At 52.7% G+C, this 14,397-nt stretch overlaps 1 protein-coding gene across 1 annotated transcript in view; it reads left to right on the top strand.

Moving 5' to 3' along the window:
* The first annotated feature begins 4,143 nt into the window (after nucleotides 1-4,143).
* JPH3 (junctophilin 3) overlaps nucleotides 4,144-14,397 on the top strand; it is a 48,956-nt gene continuing 38,702 nt past the window's right edge. Inside the window, exon 1 of the mRNA XM_056500945.1 lies at nucleotides 4,144-4,820. Within this exon, the coding sequence (XP_056356920.1) occupies nucleotides 4,439-4,820 (382 nt within the window). The 5' untranslated portion in view covers nucleotides 4,144-4,438. The remainder of the gene's footprint in view (nucleotides 4,821-14,397) is intronic.

Raw genomic sequence — 14,397 nt, 5'->3', positions numbered from 1 at the left:
AGAAACACTCTGGATCATTTCTTTCCTTCTTGTTAATGACTCAGAACCAGGCAGTGCTTGGGAGAGGGAGATCATCTGCTCCCAGTGGGATTCCAGGCAGGACTGGCAGGTCAAGACCTCCAAGCAGGAGTGGAAATCAAATGGAGAGGGAGGTTAGAACACAGCATTCCAGGCAGGAACAATCCCTGTCACTCTGAGGCACTGGGAGCAGGGTTAGGATGTGGATTTAATGGTTGGACTCAGTGATCTTGGAGGTGATGGAGAGGGAATTTATACAAGAGCATGGAGTGGTAGGACAGGGGAGGAATGGCTCAGGCTGAAAGAGGGGAGGTTGGGATGGGATATGGGGAAGGAATTCCTAGCTAGGATGGGAGGCAGCTGTGGCTGCCCCTGGATCCCTGGAAATGTCCAAAGCCAGGCTGGACAGAGCCTGGAGCAGCCTGGGGTGGTGGAAGCTGTCCCTGCCCATGGCAGGGGATGGAATGGGGTGGATTTAACATCCCTTCCAACCCAAACCAGTCTGGGATTCCAGGATCCTATTTGGCAATTCCACCTTGTTCCACTGTTTTGCTGCACTTGTTTTTCTTTGCATTCTATCATTTCCTAACTGTATTTTTTTTTTTTTTTTTGGAGTGTGGTTGCATCATTCCTCCTCCTTTCCATCACTAGCCTGATGTCCCCCTGGCTTGGCTTGCAAGGATACCCTCAGGAGCTTTTCCCTTTGTTCCCTTTGGAGTTCTGCATTTCCTCCAGAGCCCATTGCTCCCACTGCCCAATCCTACTTTTTCTTCCCCCATCCACCCTCAGTGATTTATTAGAAGCTGATGTGCCTTTTATTGCAATTTTTCATCATTATTTCTTTATCCCAAACTTCATCTCACTCATCCCCTCATCCACACATGCACCAGGTATTTAAAGAAAGAACCTGTCAGCCCTATCTAACACCATCTATATCCTGTGGTGGAAAAATCCCTGGAATTAGTCAAACCTCCTGGAGAAATCCTGCAGACCTGGCGTGGCAGGGGCACCTTCCAGAGGGAAAAGCCCTCTGGCACTCAGGGCTGGTGTGAAATCCAATCTGGAATTTCCTCTCCCTCAGCCTCCTGCACATCAGCAGCACTGAGGAAATATGAACTGGTCTGGAGAGGAGTCCCAAGGCAGCTCACTGGGGCAGGAGGTTTTATTTGAAACCAAATCCTGACCTGTGGAGAAAGTCTGGGAAAAGGGGATTTATCTGGGATAAGCTCAGGGCCAGTAGTGGCACCACACCACGATTACCCTGACACTGCAGGAGTTCATCCAGCCCCTCAGCTGGCATTCCCTCAGCCAGGGAACCATGGAATCCTGGAGTGCTCTGGGTTGGAAGGGATCCTACAGCTCAGCTCGTTCCACCCCTTAGGGACACCTTCCACTATCCCAGCTTGCTCCAAGCCCTGTCCAACCTGGCTTTGGATTCTTCCAATCTGCTTTATTTGCCTTCCAACATGGTTTTTTGGCAGTTTTTGGAACCCACTTTAAACCCTTTAACAACCAGAACATCCCTTTCTGACCAAACCCTCTGCTCCAGCCTTGGGGCACCAGGACAGGCTGGGGACACCCCAGGAAACCTAAATCAGCTCATGACCAGAAGATTTGCTCATGGCTCCATTTTTAGGGTGGAACCTGCCCATTCCTCAGGTACAAAGGTGCTGTTCCCAAAATAACCCTCATTTTAAACACATACCATCCTAATAGATCCCATCCTCCTCTCTTCCTTCAGCAGATTGTTGGGAATTTCTTTTTCACCATTAAATTTGTTGTTATTTTAAGCACTTGCTTTTTGAGGAGCAGCATCCCACATTGGCCAGAGGGTGTCACACCTTGGTGCCTGCCTCAGATCCCTACATCCCACCAAATCCCCACCAAAGGAAGAGCTGGCCAATAATTAATTGGCCAATTAACATGTAAACCAACTATAACTGTCTAAAACTGCTGAGAAAGCAACAGAAGGGGACTGGAATTTATTTTGTTCCCTGCCAAAATTTTTATATGCATTTAAGCAACTTCAGTTTTGATGTTTTTCTTGGAAAATTTGGGGGTTTCCACCCAAATTCTCCTTCTGTGAAAAAAAAAAGGGAGTTTGAAGTTGCCAAAAAGTGCAGCACCTGGAGTGTGGGATTTTTAGGGGACGAAACAATAAAGCCCCCCAATGTAAAATAAGCACAGTTCTTGCATTCACAAAGGACTCGGAGTAGTTTGAAAAGACATTTTCTACTGGAAAGAAATGCTTCAGTGGGAAAATTTCCACCCACTCCAGTTGCATCTCTTCCCTCCAGCTCTGAGAGAGAGGGAGGGAGGGAGAGAGAGAGAGAGAGGAAGGTTTTCTTCCAGAGGAGGGTGGTGATGTGTTTCCATGGATGGACAAGAAAATGCATCGAGAGGGAAAACAAAACAAAACAAAACAAAAAAAAAAAAAAAAAAAAAAAAAAAAAAAAAAAAACCCACAACTGAGTGGGAAGACACAGCCTGAAAGTTGCAGTGGGTGGGCAGTGAGCAGGTACCGAGCACAAGCCGCCCTTCCAGAGGGGATGCATAGCCCAAACCCCGCGGGTTTCCATCACCAGCAGTTACACTGTTTATTTTTTTTTTTTTTTTCCTTGGAGTCCTGACCAGGCTGGGTCTGTCTCAAAGCCACCACTCCAGTAACGCCGGTGGCGATGGCAGGATGCAAATCCGAGCTGGGTGCGTGGAGATTTTTGGGGGGAAGAGCTGAGTTCTTCCTCCATCGCCCAGATTTTGCTTCATAAGCACTTGTGAGCATCTTTTAAATAATTCTCCAGCAGAGCTCCCCCCTCTAACAGTGCTGCGTGAACCCCTTGGTGTGTGAACACAAATACATCGATATTTGCAGGCACACGGGTCCCGGTGCCGCAAAGATCCGGGGGGATGCACCAGCGTGCTCCAGAGGCACAACCGCTGCCCGGGGAGGATTCCAGCATCTCCAGCAGCCCCAGGGAGAAAAAAACAAAACAGAACAACACAAAATCAGCGGAGCAGAGCGCTGAGGGCCTCCCGATGGATGGGTTGGGAGGACCGCGATGGGATGCGCGATGGGATGCTGATCGGGACCCAGCCCGGAGCGCTGCCGGCAATCCCGGAGCGGCCTTTCCATGAATAAATAAATAATCGCTGTTGCAGTTGCGGTGTGCCGGAGCGGAGTCTGCCCGGAGACTGGCACCGGGCGTTCGGGCCATTCCCGGTGCGCTCCCACCCCGTGCCCACCGGGACCCCCGGCCCCTCTCCGCCCTGCGGGGGAGAGCCGGAGAGGGATAAATCAAAACGTGGAACATCCCGGGAGGCTGCGGGGGGCTGCGGCCCTGCTGGGCTGCGAGAAGGCGACGCAGTTCCTGTCTCTTTAAATCCACCCTGAGCCCGGCGCCGGGAGCTGAGGCAGAGCAGAACAGCCCAGGATCCTGCTCATTAACAAGCGGGATTTATCCCCGTAGGGAGCAAAGAGGAGGGAGAGGGGGGCAGCAGGAGCAGAGCCCGCTGTCTGAGCACCCCGCACGGCGCGGGGCCGGCCCGGGGCTCCCGGAGCATCCTCGGGATGCGGGGCCGGCGGCGCTGAGGTTTGCGGCGGGCGGGGGCGCGGGGCGTGCGCGGTGCGCGGTGCGCGGTGCGCGGTGCGGGAGCGGCCGGGGCCGTGCGGGAGGCGGCGGAGGAGGCTCCGCATTGCTGCTGCTGAGCTGCTGTGCCAGCCCCGCCATGCCGCCGCGCCCGCCGCTGCCCCCGGCCCTGCGCCCCAGCCAGCCCGGCCGGAGGCGGGGGGCTGCGTGGGGGCTCTGAGCATCCTTCCCCCTCCCGGGGCTGCCCAACGCTCGCTTTTCTTTTTTCTTTATTTTTAATTTTTTAATTTTTTTTAATTTATTTTTTAATTTTTTTTTTTAAATTTATTTTTCTTCTTCTTTTTTTTATTTTTATTTTTAATTTTTTTTTTTTTAATTCCCTTCTCTTGGCATTTGGCCTCTTTTTTTTTTTTTTCCTCCTCTTCCCCCACCCCCGTTTCCCTGCCTTGGATGGTTTTTAGGTGGAGTCGTTTGCACCAAAACCCAATAGCTGCTGCTGTTCTTGCTGCTATTTTTTTTTTTTTTTTTTTTTTTTTTTAATGATCCTGTTTCCACAGCAGGGGAAGAGAGAACTGATCCTCAACATACTCCCAGAGAATGAATAATCACAAGAAACTGGCTTAAGCAGCTCTCTGGATCTGGTGCATGATTTTGATTGAGTTCGATTTGATTTAATTTTTTTTATTTTCATTTATTTCTTTTTCCCCAAGTCATCGTTCGCATTTTATTTCCTGCATTTCTTCCTATTCTTTTTTTTTTCCTTTTTCTTTTTCTTTTTTTTTTTTTTTTTTTTTTTTTCACCTTTCGGGAGATTTGCAAACCGAATTACATGCATGTCCAGTGGGGGAAGGTTTAATTTTGACGATGGAGGGTCGTACTGTGGAGGCTGGGAGGACGGAAAGGCTCATGGCCATGGAATCTGTACCGGCCCGAAGGGTCAAGGTGAATATTCGGGCTCCTGGAGTCACGGCTTTGAGGTGCTGGGGGTCTACACCTGGCCCAGTGGCAACACTTACCAGGGCACCTGGGCGCAGGGCAAGCGCCATGGCATTGGCATGGAGAGCAAAGGGAAGTGGGTGTACAAAGGAGAGTGGACCCATGGATTTAAGGGACGGTACGGGGTCCGGGAATGCACTGGAAACGGGGCCAAGTACGAAGGCACCTGGAGCAATGGATTACAGGATGGCTACGGGACAGAGACCTACTCGGATGGAGGTAGGTGATGCACTGATCCCTTCCTGCCCGGGGGAGAGGGGTGGAGGTGGTGGGTGGTGGGGAGAACCTCCCAGCGGGGTTTGGGTTGGAGTTTGGATCAAGGGATGCTCCCACCCTGCAGGGGAGAAGGAACCAGCCCAGCGTGGCACCAGCCCAGCTCTTTGCCACAGGTAGCCCCATGTGTTCTGTGGGGTCTGTGGGTGCTCATTCCTCTCCCCAGGCAGGATTTTGGGATGTGGAAGGGGCTGTGCTGGTGGGCCAGGCCTTGGGGCCACAACCCAAGTTGCACATGGGATTGGCTGTTCTGACTGCACCACTGGAACCTGTAGGATTTGCACGGGAACAACGCGGGGCAGGATGGAGGCGAGTGTGTGTGTGGGGGGGGGATCTGTGGAGGATGGGGCAGTTCCAGTGCTGCCAGAGCTCCCAACCCGGGCTGGGGGGCTCTGCAACTCCTCCAGCCCCTCCAAAGGCAGCCCCACACTCAATAATACCCCAGGGAAAAGACTTTAATTCAGACAAGAGTCTTACATTCCTAGTTTACGGCTTAATGCTTAGCGTAGGGGCTCAGAGGGATCACCAGAGCTCTTCTCTGCCGTCAACACGGCTTAACGAGATGCTGAGGGGAAACTGGGATTAGAGGAAAAACAAGAAAACCCAATTGGAGCGATCAAACCCAAAAAAATTGCTGGGCTAACAAGCTTTAGGGCTGAACCGGGAGAAACAGCTGGTGCTGTGCTGTAAGTGGCTGTATCATCCTCTCTCCTGGGTTGTGGCTGCTCCCACAATCGGAATTGCCACCATAATCCGAGGCAGGCCTACCTGCCAGCAGCCAGGGGCACTGGGCTCTGCTGGCCCCTCGTTTTCCTGGGAATTGTGGCCTCCTGGAGCAGCTCACAGGTTATTTTTAGGATGTTATGGTTTTCCATACGGCTCTGGTGGGGAAATTGCAGCGTCGGGGAGCTCCATCACAGCCTTCCTGAAAGGTGCTGCAAGACCTTGCTCTGGAAAAGCCAGTTTGCTGCTTTGTGGTTGCACAGGGAGGGGAGGTTAAACCTCACCTGCAGCTGCTTTTGTTTTTTGTGCTCTCACAGGGAGAGGCAGAACCACCTCGGGATTTTTGATGATAATTTCGTGCTGGTGGTTTTCTCCCAGAATAAAAAAGAGAGCTGCAACCTTTTGTTTGAGCTGCCTGGAAGGATGCTGGGGACTGAGCTGGGATGTGCTGGGTGTGTGTTTGGAAGCCATGGATAAATCCCAGCAGTCCTTCAGTGGGAATACAGCTTGGGCAGGGAACCATCGCCGTCTCCCACGTCCAAGGCGGTCAGGAGGGGCTGGGGGGGCTTTGCTTGCTCCCAACGTGGGTGCTGTCTCCTGCTGGCACCCAGCCCCTGCCTGGGAGGCTGGAGGGAGGACAGACACAAGTCTGCACTAACTACAGGTCTCTGAGGGCTGGGTGTTGCAGGGCTGGCCCTGTCCCCGGCCACGCACGTGCCCCCGCCCCGGCACGCTCCCCATCCTCTGCAGAGCAGCGTTTTTAGGGAAACCTGGGCAGCATCCTCACACTGGGGTGGCTCAGCAGCAGTTTCAGCGTTTTCTCAGAAGCTGCCAGAAGCAAAGAGCTTTTCCTTCCATCTTGTCAGGCCAGCCCGGCTTCCTGGTGCTCAGGGACCCCAAAGTGATGGTGTGTGTTTGCGATTTCGGGAGGAGAGAAGAGGAGCAGTGCTGGGAAAGGGCAGGGTCTGGGGCAAAATGGTCCCCCTGGGACTCTGCAAACCTTCCCAGGAGGAGGGAATGCCGTGCTGGGGAAATGCAGAGCGCTGGTAGCTGTGGATGCTCCTCCACAGCAGCTTCCCCCAGCTCAGCTGGGCCAGAGCCACCTCCAAGGTCCCTTTCACCAGCTCCCAGCACACAGAGGCCAAGTCCCATTCCCAGTTTCCTGGCTCCATTCTGGGTGGAAACCACCCAGCAGCCTTTTTGGACACTGAGCCTTGCTGAACTTGGTGTGTTTGGGTCCCAGAGGCCGCTGCGTGCGGGAGCGGTGGCACCGGGGAGGCAACGCTGGGAAGGATGTTTCTCATTAATCTATTCCAGTTATTACCTCCAGCAAACTGAAGTATCCAAGAATCCTCGCCCCAGCATCTGTCACTTGCCACCCACAGATAAATATTCATCCCTTGCACATCTTTTTTTTTTTTTTTTTTAGCTCCTCAGCCCATGGCTTGGAGATGGGGCTGGAGGAGCCCCAAAATCCACAGATTCGCTCCGGTTTTCCCATTCCCTCACACAACAGCGGGGAAGGGCACGGCTTGGGAGGGATGTTGGGGTGACTGCTGGGCTCTGGGGTGTGCTGGGGGTGGCACTTGGTGGCCCGGGGGTGGCACTTGGGGCCCGGGGGTGGCACCTGGGGCCCGGCGCTGCCCCCACGCGCAGCCTGCCGAGCTCGCGCCTCCCACGCCGCGCGCCCCACGCCTGTCCCCCCACGCCAGCCAGCCCCCCACGCCCTGCCCACACAATCCCTGACCCCAGGCAGAGCAAATCCTGCTCCCCCAGCCCGGGGGGTCCGTGCCCATCAGCACAGAGCCCAGATCAGCAGAGCTGGGCTGCTCTCCCAGGTCCCACGCCCTGCCTGGTGCCCCTGGCACGGCTGGCACTGCCCTGCTGTCCCCGTGGCAAAAACCCCCCTGCCCCCCTCCAGAGCACCCTGATCTTACATAAACCAGGCTGCTGAGGATTCTTCAGTGGGGTGCTGGAGTTGAAGCACTTGTCTGATTCAGCTCTGGAGTGGGAGCAGGAAGGTGGAAGGGGCTGCACCCAGTTGGGGTGTGAGCCTGGGGCTGCTGGCAGTGCAGCTGGGGGCACCTGGGCCAGAAAAGGGCTGGAGACCCTCTTCTGATCAAATCTGGAGATCAGGAGACATCACAGCTGCCCCCTGCCTCGGATACTTTGGGGATGCTCACCCCAGGACAGGTGGAGTTGGAGCTCCAGACTTCCCATGGGAATCCTCTGTGTTGGGTTTGGGTTGAGCTGCTGAAACCATGGCTGTGGGGTGGATGAGATGGGGTGGCTGAAGGAAGCCTCAAGTCTGTTTTTGTCCTTTCCATCCCCAGCAATGCTGTTTTCCTCCTCCCAGCTGAACAATGGGATCCTAAAGCAGACAGGGGCTCTGGGATGTGACCAGCCCCATCCTGGGTGCCACTGCCCAGCATCCCTGAGGGGATGGGGCAGGCTGGAGGTGTCTGCTGTGAACCAGGCTCACCCTGCTGCCAGTCCTCTCCACCCTGAATGCCCCATTCTCCCCAAATCCTCATTTCTCAGGAGGGCAACCCCGAAAGGGCCGGGCGGTCGCACGGTGCCGTTCATCTTGTGTAATCTCCGTGCCCACTCACCTAAAATGAATCATCCTTTGATAGGTGAGGGAAATATAATTAGTGTTTGCATTGTTAGCACTGGCTGAGTAGGCAAGTGGGTTTTTCTTGGCCCTGGCTGGGAATATTCCTGCCATGGGGAGCGGGAGGGGTGGGGCCCTGCCAGCCTGTCCTGCTCCATGTCCCACTTTTCACCCCTGCAGTGGCACTGGTGACACCTCTCTGAGCAGGTGCACCAGGAGCTGCCGACCCATGGCTTGGGAGTGGCTGAGGAGGGGGAAAAGCACGAGATGTTTTCCCAAAAACCAGGGGGAAGGGCTGCTCTGTGGGGCCAGAGCAGGAATGGGAAGGGTGAGCAGGTGGTTTGGGATGAGCCAGCAGCAGGCAGGAGGCTTGGAATGGCCAAAATAAATCAATAATAAAGACATCTTTAAGGTCCTTTCCCACCCAAACCATTCCCAGATCCCATTCCCAGAGAGGCCTGGGGCCTCTCCCCACTTGGCCTTCCCCTGAATTCCTGCACAGGCAAATTTCCATCAGGATCTATTCATAGCATGGATGTCAGAATTACCTTAAAAGTACCAGCTCTTCCCTTGTTTTGCTGCTGGGAAGGAATTGTTGATGCACTTTAAACAGTGGGTGGAAAAAAGCAAATACAAGAGCGCCCTGATCCTCGATCCTCCCGCTCCTGCAGCGCCCAGAGCTGGTCCTAACAACCCCTCAGAACCTGAGAATTAATGCTAAAAAGTCAAGGTTTTGGTGGTGGAGCATCTCAGTGTCTGGGTTGGGTTTAGGAGCTGCTTCCAGTGGTTCTAGGAGAGCAAAAGTGGAGATGTCAGGAGGTGGCGAGCACAGAAAAATGAATCAAAATACTAAATGAAGATTCTGACCAGCCTCATTAAAAATAAATGCTATGAACTCATGGTAATTACTTCTCTCACTGGAACATGCTGCTTAGTTTCAGGTACAGCTCAGGACAGAGGAAAAAGGATTGTGACCTCGCAGCAAAGAACATGAGACAGAAATTGCCAGACAGGCTCAGACCCTCCCTCCACCTTCCCAAACCTTTAATCCAGGCTGAGATTCTCCTGGGAATTGTGCAGGACCCCAAGCCTGGGGAGCACATGGACCCCCTGACCCACAGCAGAGGGTGACTCCAGCCCTGCAGACAGTGCTGATGTCATTTCACTGGGGTGGGATTCTCATGGCTTTGAATGCAAATCTCAGGATATTTGCATGTGATTTGATATCCCATGGGGCTCCTCGTGGTTGGGTGACATCTGCTCCTGGAGCTGAACGGGTTTTTTTTCCCTTTAGAAGCTCCAGCTTGTGGAATCATGTGATTTTGCAAGATTTTCAGCTTCAGTTTGGAAGCAAGGTTTCCACCCAGGCTATTGCAGAAAAGTCATTCTTCCAGGCTTGGGAAGCAGCAGACAAGAGCTAAAAATGCCTTCTGTTTAAAAATGCCTCGATTTTAAAATGAACCTGATGAATTTTGAATGCTTTGAGTCAGGTAACGCTGACGTAGATGAATGAGCTGGATTAATGTGGGCATGACTTGGAGATGGAGGAGCTGGGCAGGGTGAGCTCAGGGATGGTCTTTTAGGGGCTAAACTGGGCTTCAGCATCTGCCTCCTGAGATTTTTTGTCTCTTTGGGTCTGACTGAACTCCTGAGCAAGAAAGGAATTTTTTTTTCAGGAGTTTCCAGTAGTTACAGGAGAGTTTTGGTGATCGTTTTCCCCTGGATTCAGCTGTTTCACTCACAATTAAAGTATTTTTTAACAAAAAAAAAATTGGGAACTGGAAAAAAACAAAACTTGAAAGGCAAAGGTTTATATTTTGGGGCTTGATGTTGGCTTTTCAAAGACAGATTCTGGCCTTTGCATCAAAAATCCTGAAAAATTGCAATGGATACATGAGCATTCCCTAAGAACAGCCACTGCTTTCCCAATGTTATTCCCTGAAGAGGTTCCACTCACTCTCAGCACACAGCAGAGCATCATGAATTTTCATGAATGAGTGAGCAGCCAGAGCAAGGCCCCTCATTTTGCTGATTTCCACAAGAAAATGATCACTACAAAGGTATTATTTCCTGCTCAGGGTGTCACTTGGGGTCTGCAAGGTGTTTCCCTGGAATGAATAAGGGTCTGGACGTGTCCAAGGCCAGGCTGGAGGGGATTGGAGCAATCTGGGGTAGTGGGAAGTGTCCCTGTCCATGGCAGGGATGGAATGAGAAGAGCTTTAAGGTCCCTTCCAACCCAAACCATGATCTGTGATTCCATGATTGATTTCACAGGGAATAAATAAACCTTGCTCTCGCCTCATCCCACCCTGGAGCAGCCTCCTACCCCTGACCCATGGGGAGCTCAGCCTCATCCCACCCATCTGAGCACCTCCCACACTTTGGGGGGGATGCAGCCCCCCAAATCCCAGCCCTGCCCCCAGTTTGGGAGAGGTTGGGAGTCACCCCTTGCTCCTGGATCTCCGCTGAGGAACGGGAGAGATCCCGGAGTTTGTGGCAGGATTAGAGCAGGGGGGGATTAAGGGAATCAGCATTAGCCTGATTTCACTCTGCTCTGTGAGAGGAGCACATTGGCCTTAATAAAGGTGCTGAGCAATATCCTGAAGTGCTTTGCATCCCTGCAGATAAAACCTCATCCTGCTTTTGACCCCAGCTGATGGCTGAGTCCGCAGGGATTCAGCTGCCCTGGGAAAACTCTGGCCCCATTTCACCAGGGGATGAGGCTTCCTCGACTTTCCCTCTGTCTGACAAACCCAGCCCTCCCCACTCCCAGGACAGACAGCAAGAAATGTCTTCCTTTGGTTGTTCCCTAATAAAAGTTGTGTTTTCCCTGACTGTGGGACCTGGAGCTTTAAGAGGGATCACAACTGGCCTGAGAGGCACCATGAGCTCCATCACAATCAGTGAAGCCAAGATTTCATTGTCTTTATTGTGGTTTTTTGGAGCCTTTCTGTGAATTAGGGCTGAAAAAGGCATTTCCCAACAGGTTTGGGAAAGCAGGAGATGCAGGAGCAATGAGAAGAGGGAGGGGATGCTCAGGACAGGCTTGGTTGTTCCTGAAGAACAGGAAGCAAATTGCTTCAAATGCCTTGGAAAACAATAATTTCTATACAAGATTTTTTTTTTTATGTTTCCCAGTGAGGAAGGAGCCTTCATCCTGCTGCTTGCAGAGCATCCCTGGGACAGGCAATGAGGACAGAAATGTGTCCCCATGTTTGGGATGAGGCTTATATCCCCCAGAGGAATATTCTTTCCACCTGTGATTTCCCAGTGATTTTCCCCAAGGAGAATGGCTCAGCAATCCCTGTTCCATGGTATTTCAGCCAGAAATACTTTTGTTGTTATTTGCATCCAGAGGAGGAGGAGGAGAAGGAGGAGGAGGAGGAGGAGGAGGCAGATTCCCTGGCTGAGACATGAGGCTGTAGAAATCCATCTCCTCCTGCAGCCCCCAGCTCCTGCTCCTGCAGAGGCTCCAAACCCATCCCTGCTCCCATCCTTACCCCTTCCAAACCTCTTCCAAACCTCACCCAAGCCTCACCCAAACCTCACCCAAACCTCACCCAAACCTCACCCAAACCTCATCCAAACCTCATCCAAACCTCATCCCAACCTCATCCAAACCCAGCCCCTCCACTGCTGGATTCCTTTAATGGAGGCTCTCTGTTTTTAGAAGTACAAGCTGTAATTCTTTATTGTTTTTTGACCCCCAAACCAGATTTAATCCTGCACCCAGGCAGGAGCAGAGCTCTCATGCTCCTCATGCTCTCCTCCTCCCCTCTGTGCCTCCCTGGCTGCCCAGCCCTGGCTGTGCCCACCGTGTCTGGATGCACCCAGCATTAGCACTATGACTAACACCCATCACGTGTTCCTGCCTGCAGATTAGATTTGCATACTCAAAAATCCATACTTTATTCCTTCCTCTGTGTAAGCAGTTACCACAGCATATTTTTGGCAAATTAGCAGCCACAGCAGAAGCATCTGACTGTGTTTTTAGCGTGGCTTGGTGATGGAAAGCCTTGGCAGGGCTGGAGGGAGGGATCATTTGCTGTGGGTTCTGTATCCATGAGGTGTTGGACACAGGCAGCATCACTGATTCCCACATTCCACGGTGGGCAGGGCAGGTGGCATCTCCCAGCCACCCATGCCATGCCTGGGTGGGATTTTGGGGAGGCTTTGGGGATCAGAGCAGCAGCTGGGCACAGGGCAGGGTGTGGAAGTCACCCAGCTGGACACTGTGCCAGGAGGGACAGTGCAGGAGGGGTGTCCTGGCAGAAAATGTGTCCCCACCTCCATGCAGTGACCAGGGGGTTGAGGGAGGGGATTCTCCCCCTCTGAAACCCCCTCTGAGTGCTTTTCCCAATGTGAGGAGGATGTGGAGCTGCTGGAGCAGTTCCAGAGGAGGCCACGAAGCTGCTCCAGGCTGGGAGAGCCAGGAATGCTCACCTGGAGAGGAGAAGGATCCAGGGAGAGCTCAGAGCCCCTTGCAGGGCCTGAAGGGGCTCCAGGAGAGCTGGAGAGGGACTGGGGACAAGGGATGGAGGGACAGGACACAGGGAATGGCTCCCACTGCCCTTAGATGGGATTTTGGGCAGGAATTGTTCCCTGTGATGATGCTGAAGCCCTGGTACAGGTGCCTAGAGCAGCTGTGGCTGCCCCTGGATCCTTGGAATTGTCCCAGGCCAGGTTGGACAGGGCTTGCCGTTAGAAGGTGTCCCTGCCCATGGCAGGGGATGGAATGGGATGATTTTAAAGTCCCTTCTAACCCAAACCAGGGATTGGAGCACCCTGGGGTGGTGGGACACCTCCCTGCTCACAGGGAGTGGGAACAACATGAACTTCAAGGTCCCTTCCCACCCAACCCATTCTGGGATTCTGTGATCCTGTGCTCAGGAGCCCCCACAGAGTCAGGCAGGACATTTGGGGCACATTTTTCCTGGTGATTCCCTAGGATGGCCAGCGAGGATGTCACACACATCACCCAGAGCTCCCTCCAGCCCCCTCTTTTCTCCCAGATTCTTCCCTTTGGGATGGGTGTTCCTGAGTTGATTTGTGTGTGAATCCCCCTGGGATCTGTGATATGGAGCAGCTGGAGAAGAATATCTGTAAAACTCCCTCCTCCAGCCAGGATCCAAGAGCCCAGCCTAATTATTGCCATCGGACATCTTTAATTAATATGCTGCAGAGGCCAGAGATAAGAGGGGGGCTGAGCACACCAGGAAGGATCCTTTGTGAGATAAATCAGCAATTTGTAAAACCTAATTACTTTGGCTTGGAAGAGTGGAGGGGCACTTCAGACCACTTCCCCCTCCTTCCTGGGATTTTCTGAGTGGGGAAGGAGAGCTGGGAGTTTGGGAATGCTGGACCAGGAGGATCTGGCTGTGCCTCAAGGATGGGACAGAGATCCTTTGGAGCCTGCTGCTCCCATTTTCCAGGCAAACCTGGGAAGCTGCATCCTTGTTGTTTATTATTCCATCTAACCTGGGAATATTGACCCAGCATAGTGGGTGTGCTTGGGTTTTATCTCAGTGTTAGGGATGGAAAAGGAATTTTTTCCAAACTTATGTCTTTTTCTGAGGTCATGTTGTGATAATGACATATGTGTGTGTCCAAAGTGCTTCACAACATCCCAAATTCCTGCTTGGATGTCTCCATAGGAGGAGCTGGAAGAGGGCAGGTCTGTGCACAGCTCCCATGGGCTTTATCCATGTGTTTGCCAAAGGATTCATCCTGCAGGACATGGAACAGTCTGTGTGGCTTTGGGAAAAGCCTGGGAGCAGCCATAAAGCTTCTCCTTAATGGTGTTCCTGGAGTGGGGCCAGAGGGCTCAGTGACCACAAAATGCCAAATCTTGGGGATGGGCAGAGGGGGGAAAGAAAACTCAGTCATTCCAACCCCAAAAATCCTTATTTTTATCTCCTTCCAACATGATGGACCAGGTTTATATCCAAGTGCATGATCCCAGCTTGAGCCAGAGGAAGCCCCACGTGCCTGAGCATCCTCCCTTTGGGCTTCCTCCTGTGCTGTTCAAACTCCAGCTGTTCCTGAGGGAGCTCCTTGGGATGTTTATCTGTTACAAAGCTGAATTTCCCTGGGCATCACTGTGGGGTTTCACCATCTCTCCATAAGCAGGAAAGGACTCCATGTCCAGGAAATTCCAAGCTTAGCTTGGTTCCCCTTTCCCAGCCA

Source organism: Oenanthe melanoleuca, chromosome 11 (assembly GCF_029582105.1).
Source record: "Oenanthe melanoleuca isolate GR-GAL-2019-014 chromosome 11, OMel1.0, whole genome shotgun sequence".
Taxonomy (NCBI): Eukaryota; Metazoa; Chordata; class Aves; order Passeriformes; family Muscicapidae; genus Oenanthe; species Oenanthe melanoleuca.
The sequence above is the reverse complement of the archived record's forward strand: the minus strand, read 5'-3'. Positions and strand labels throughout refer to the sequence as shown.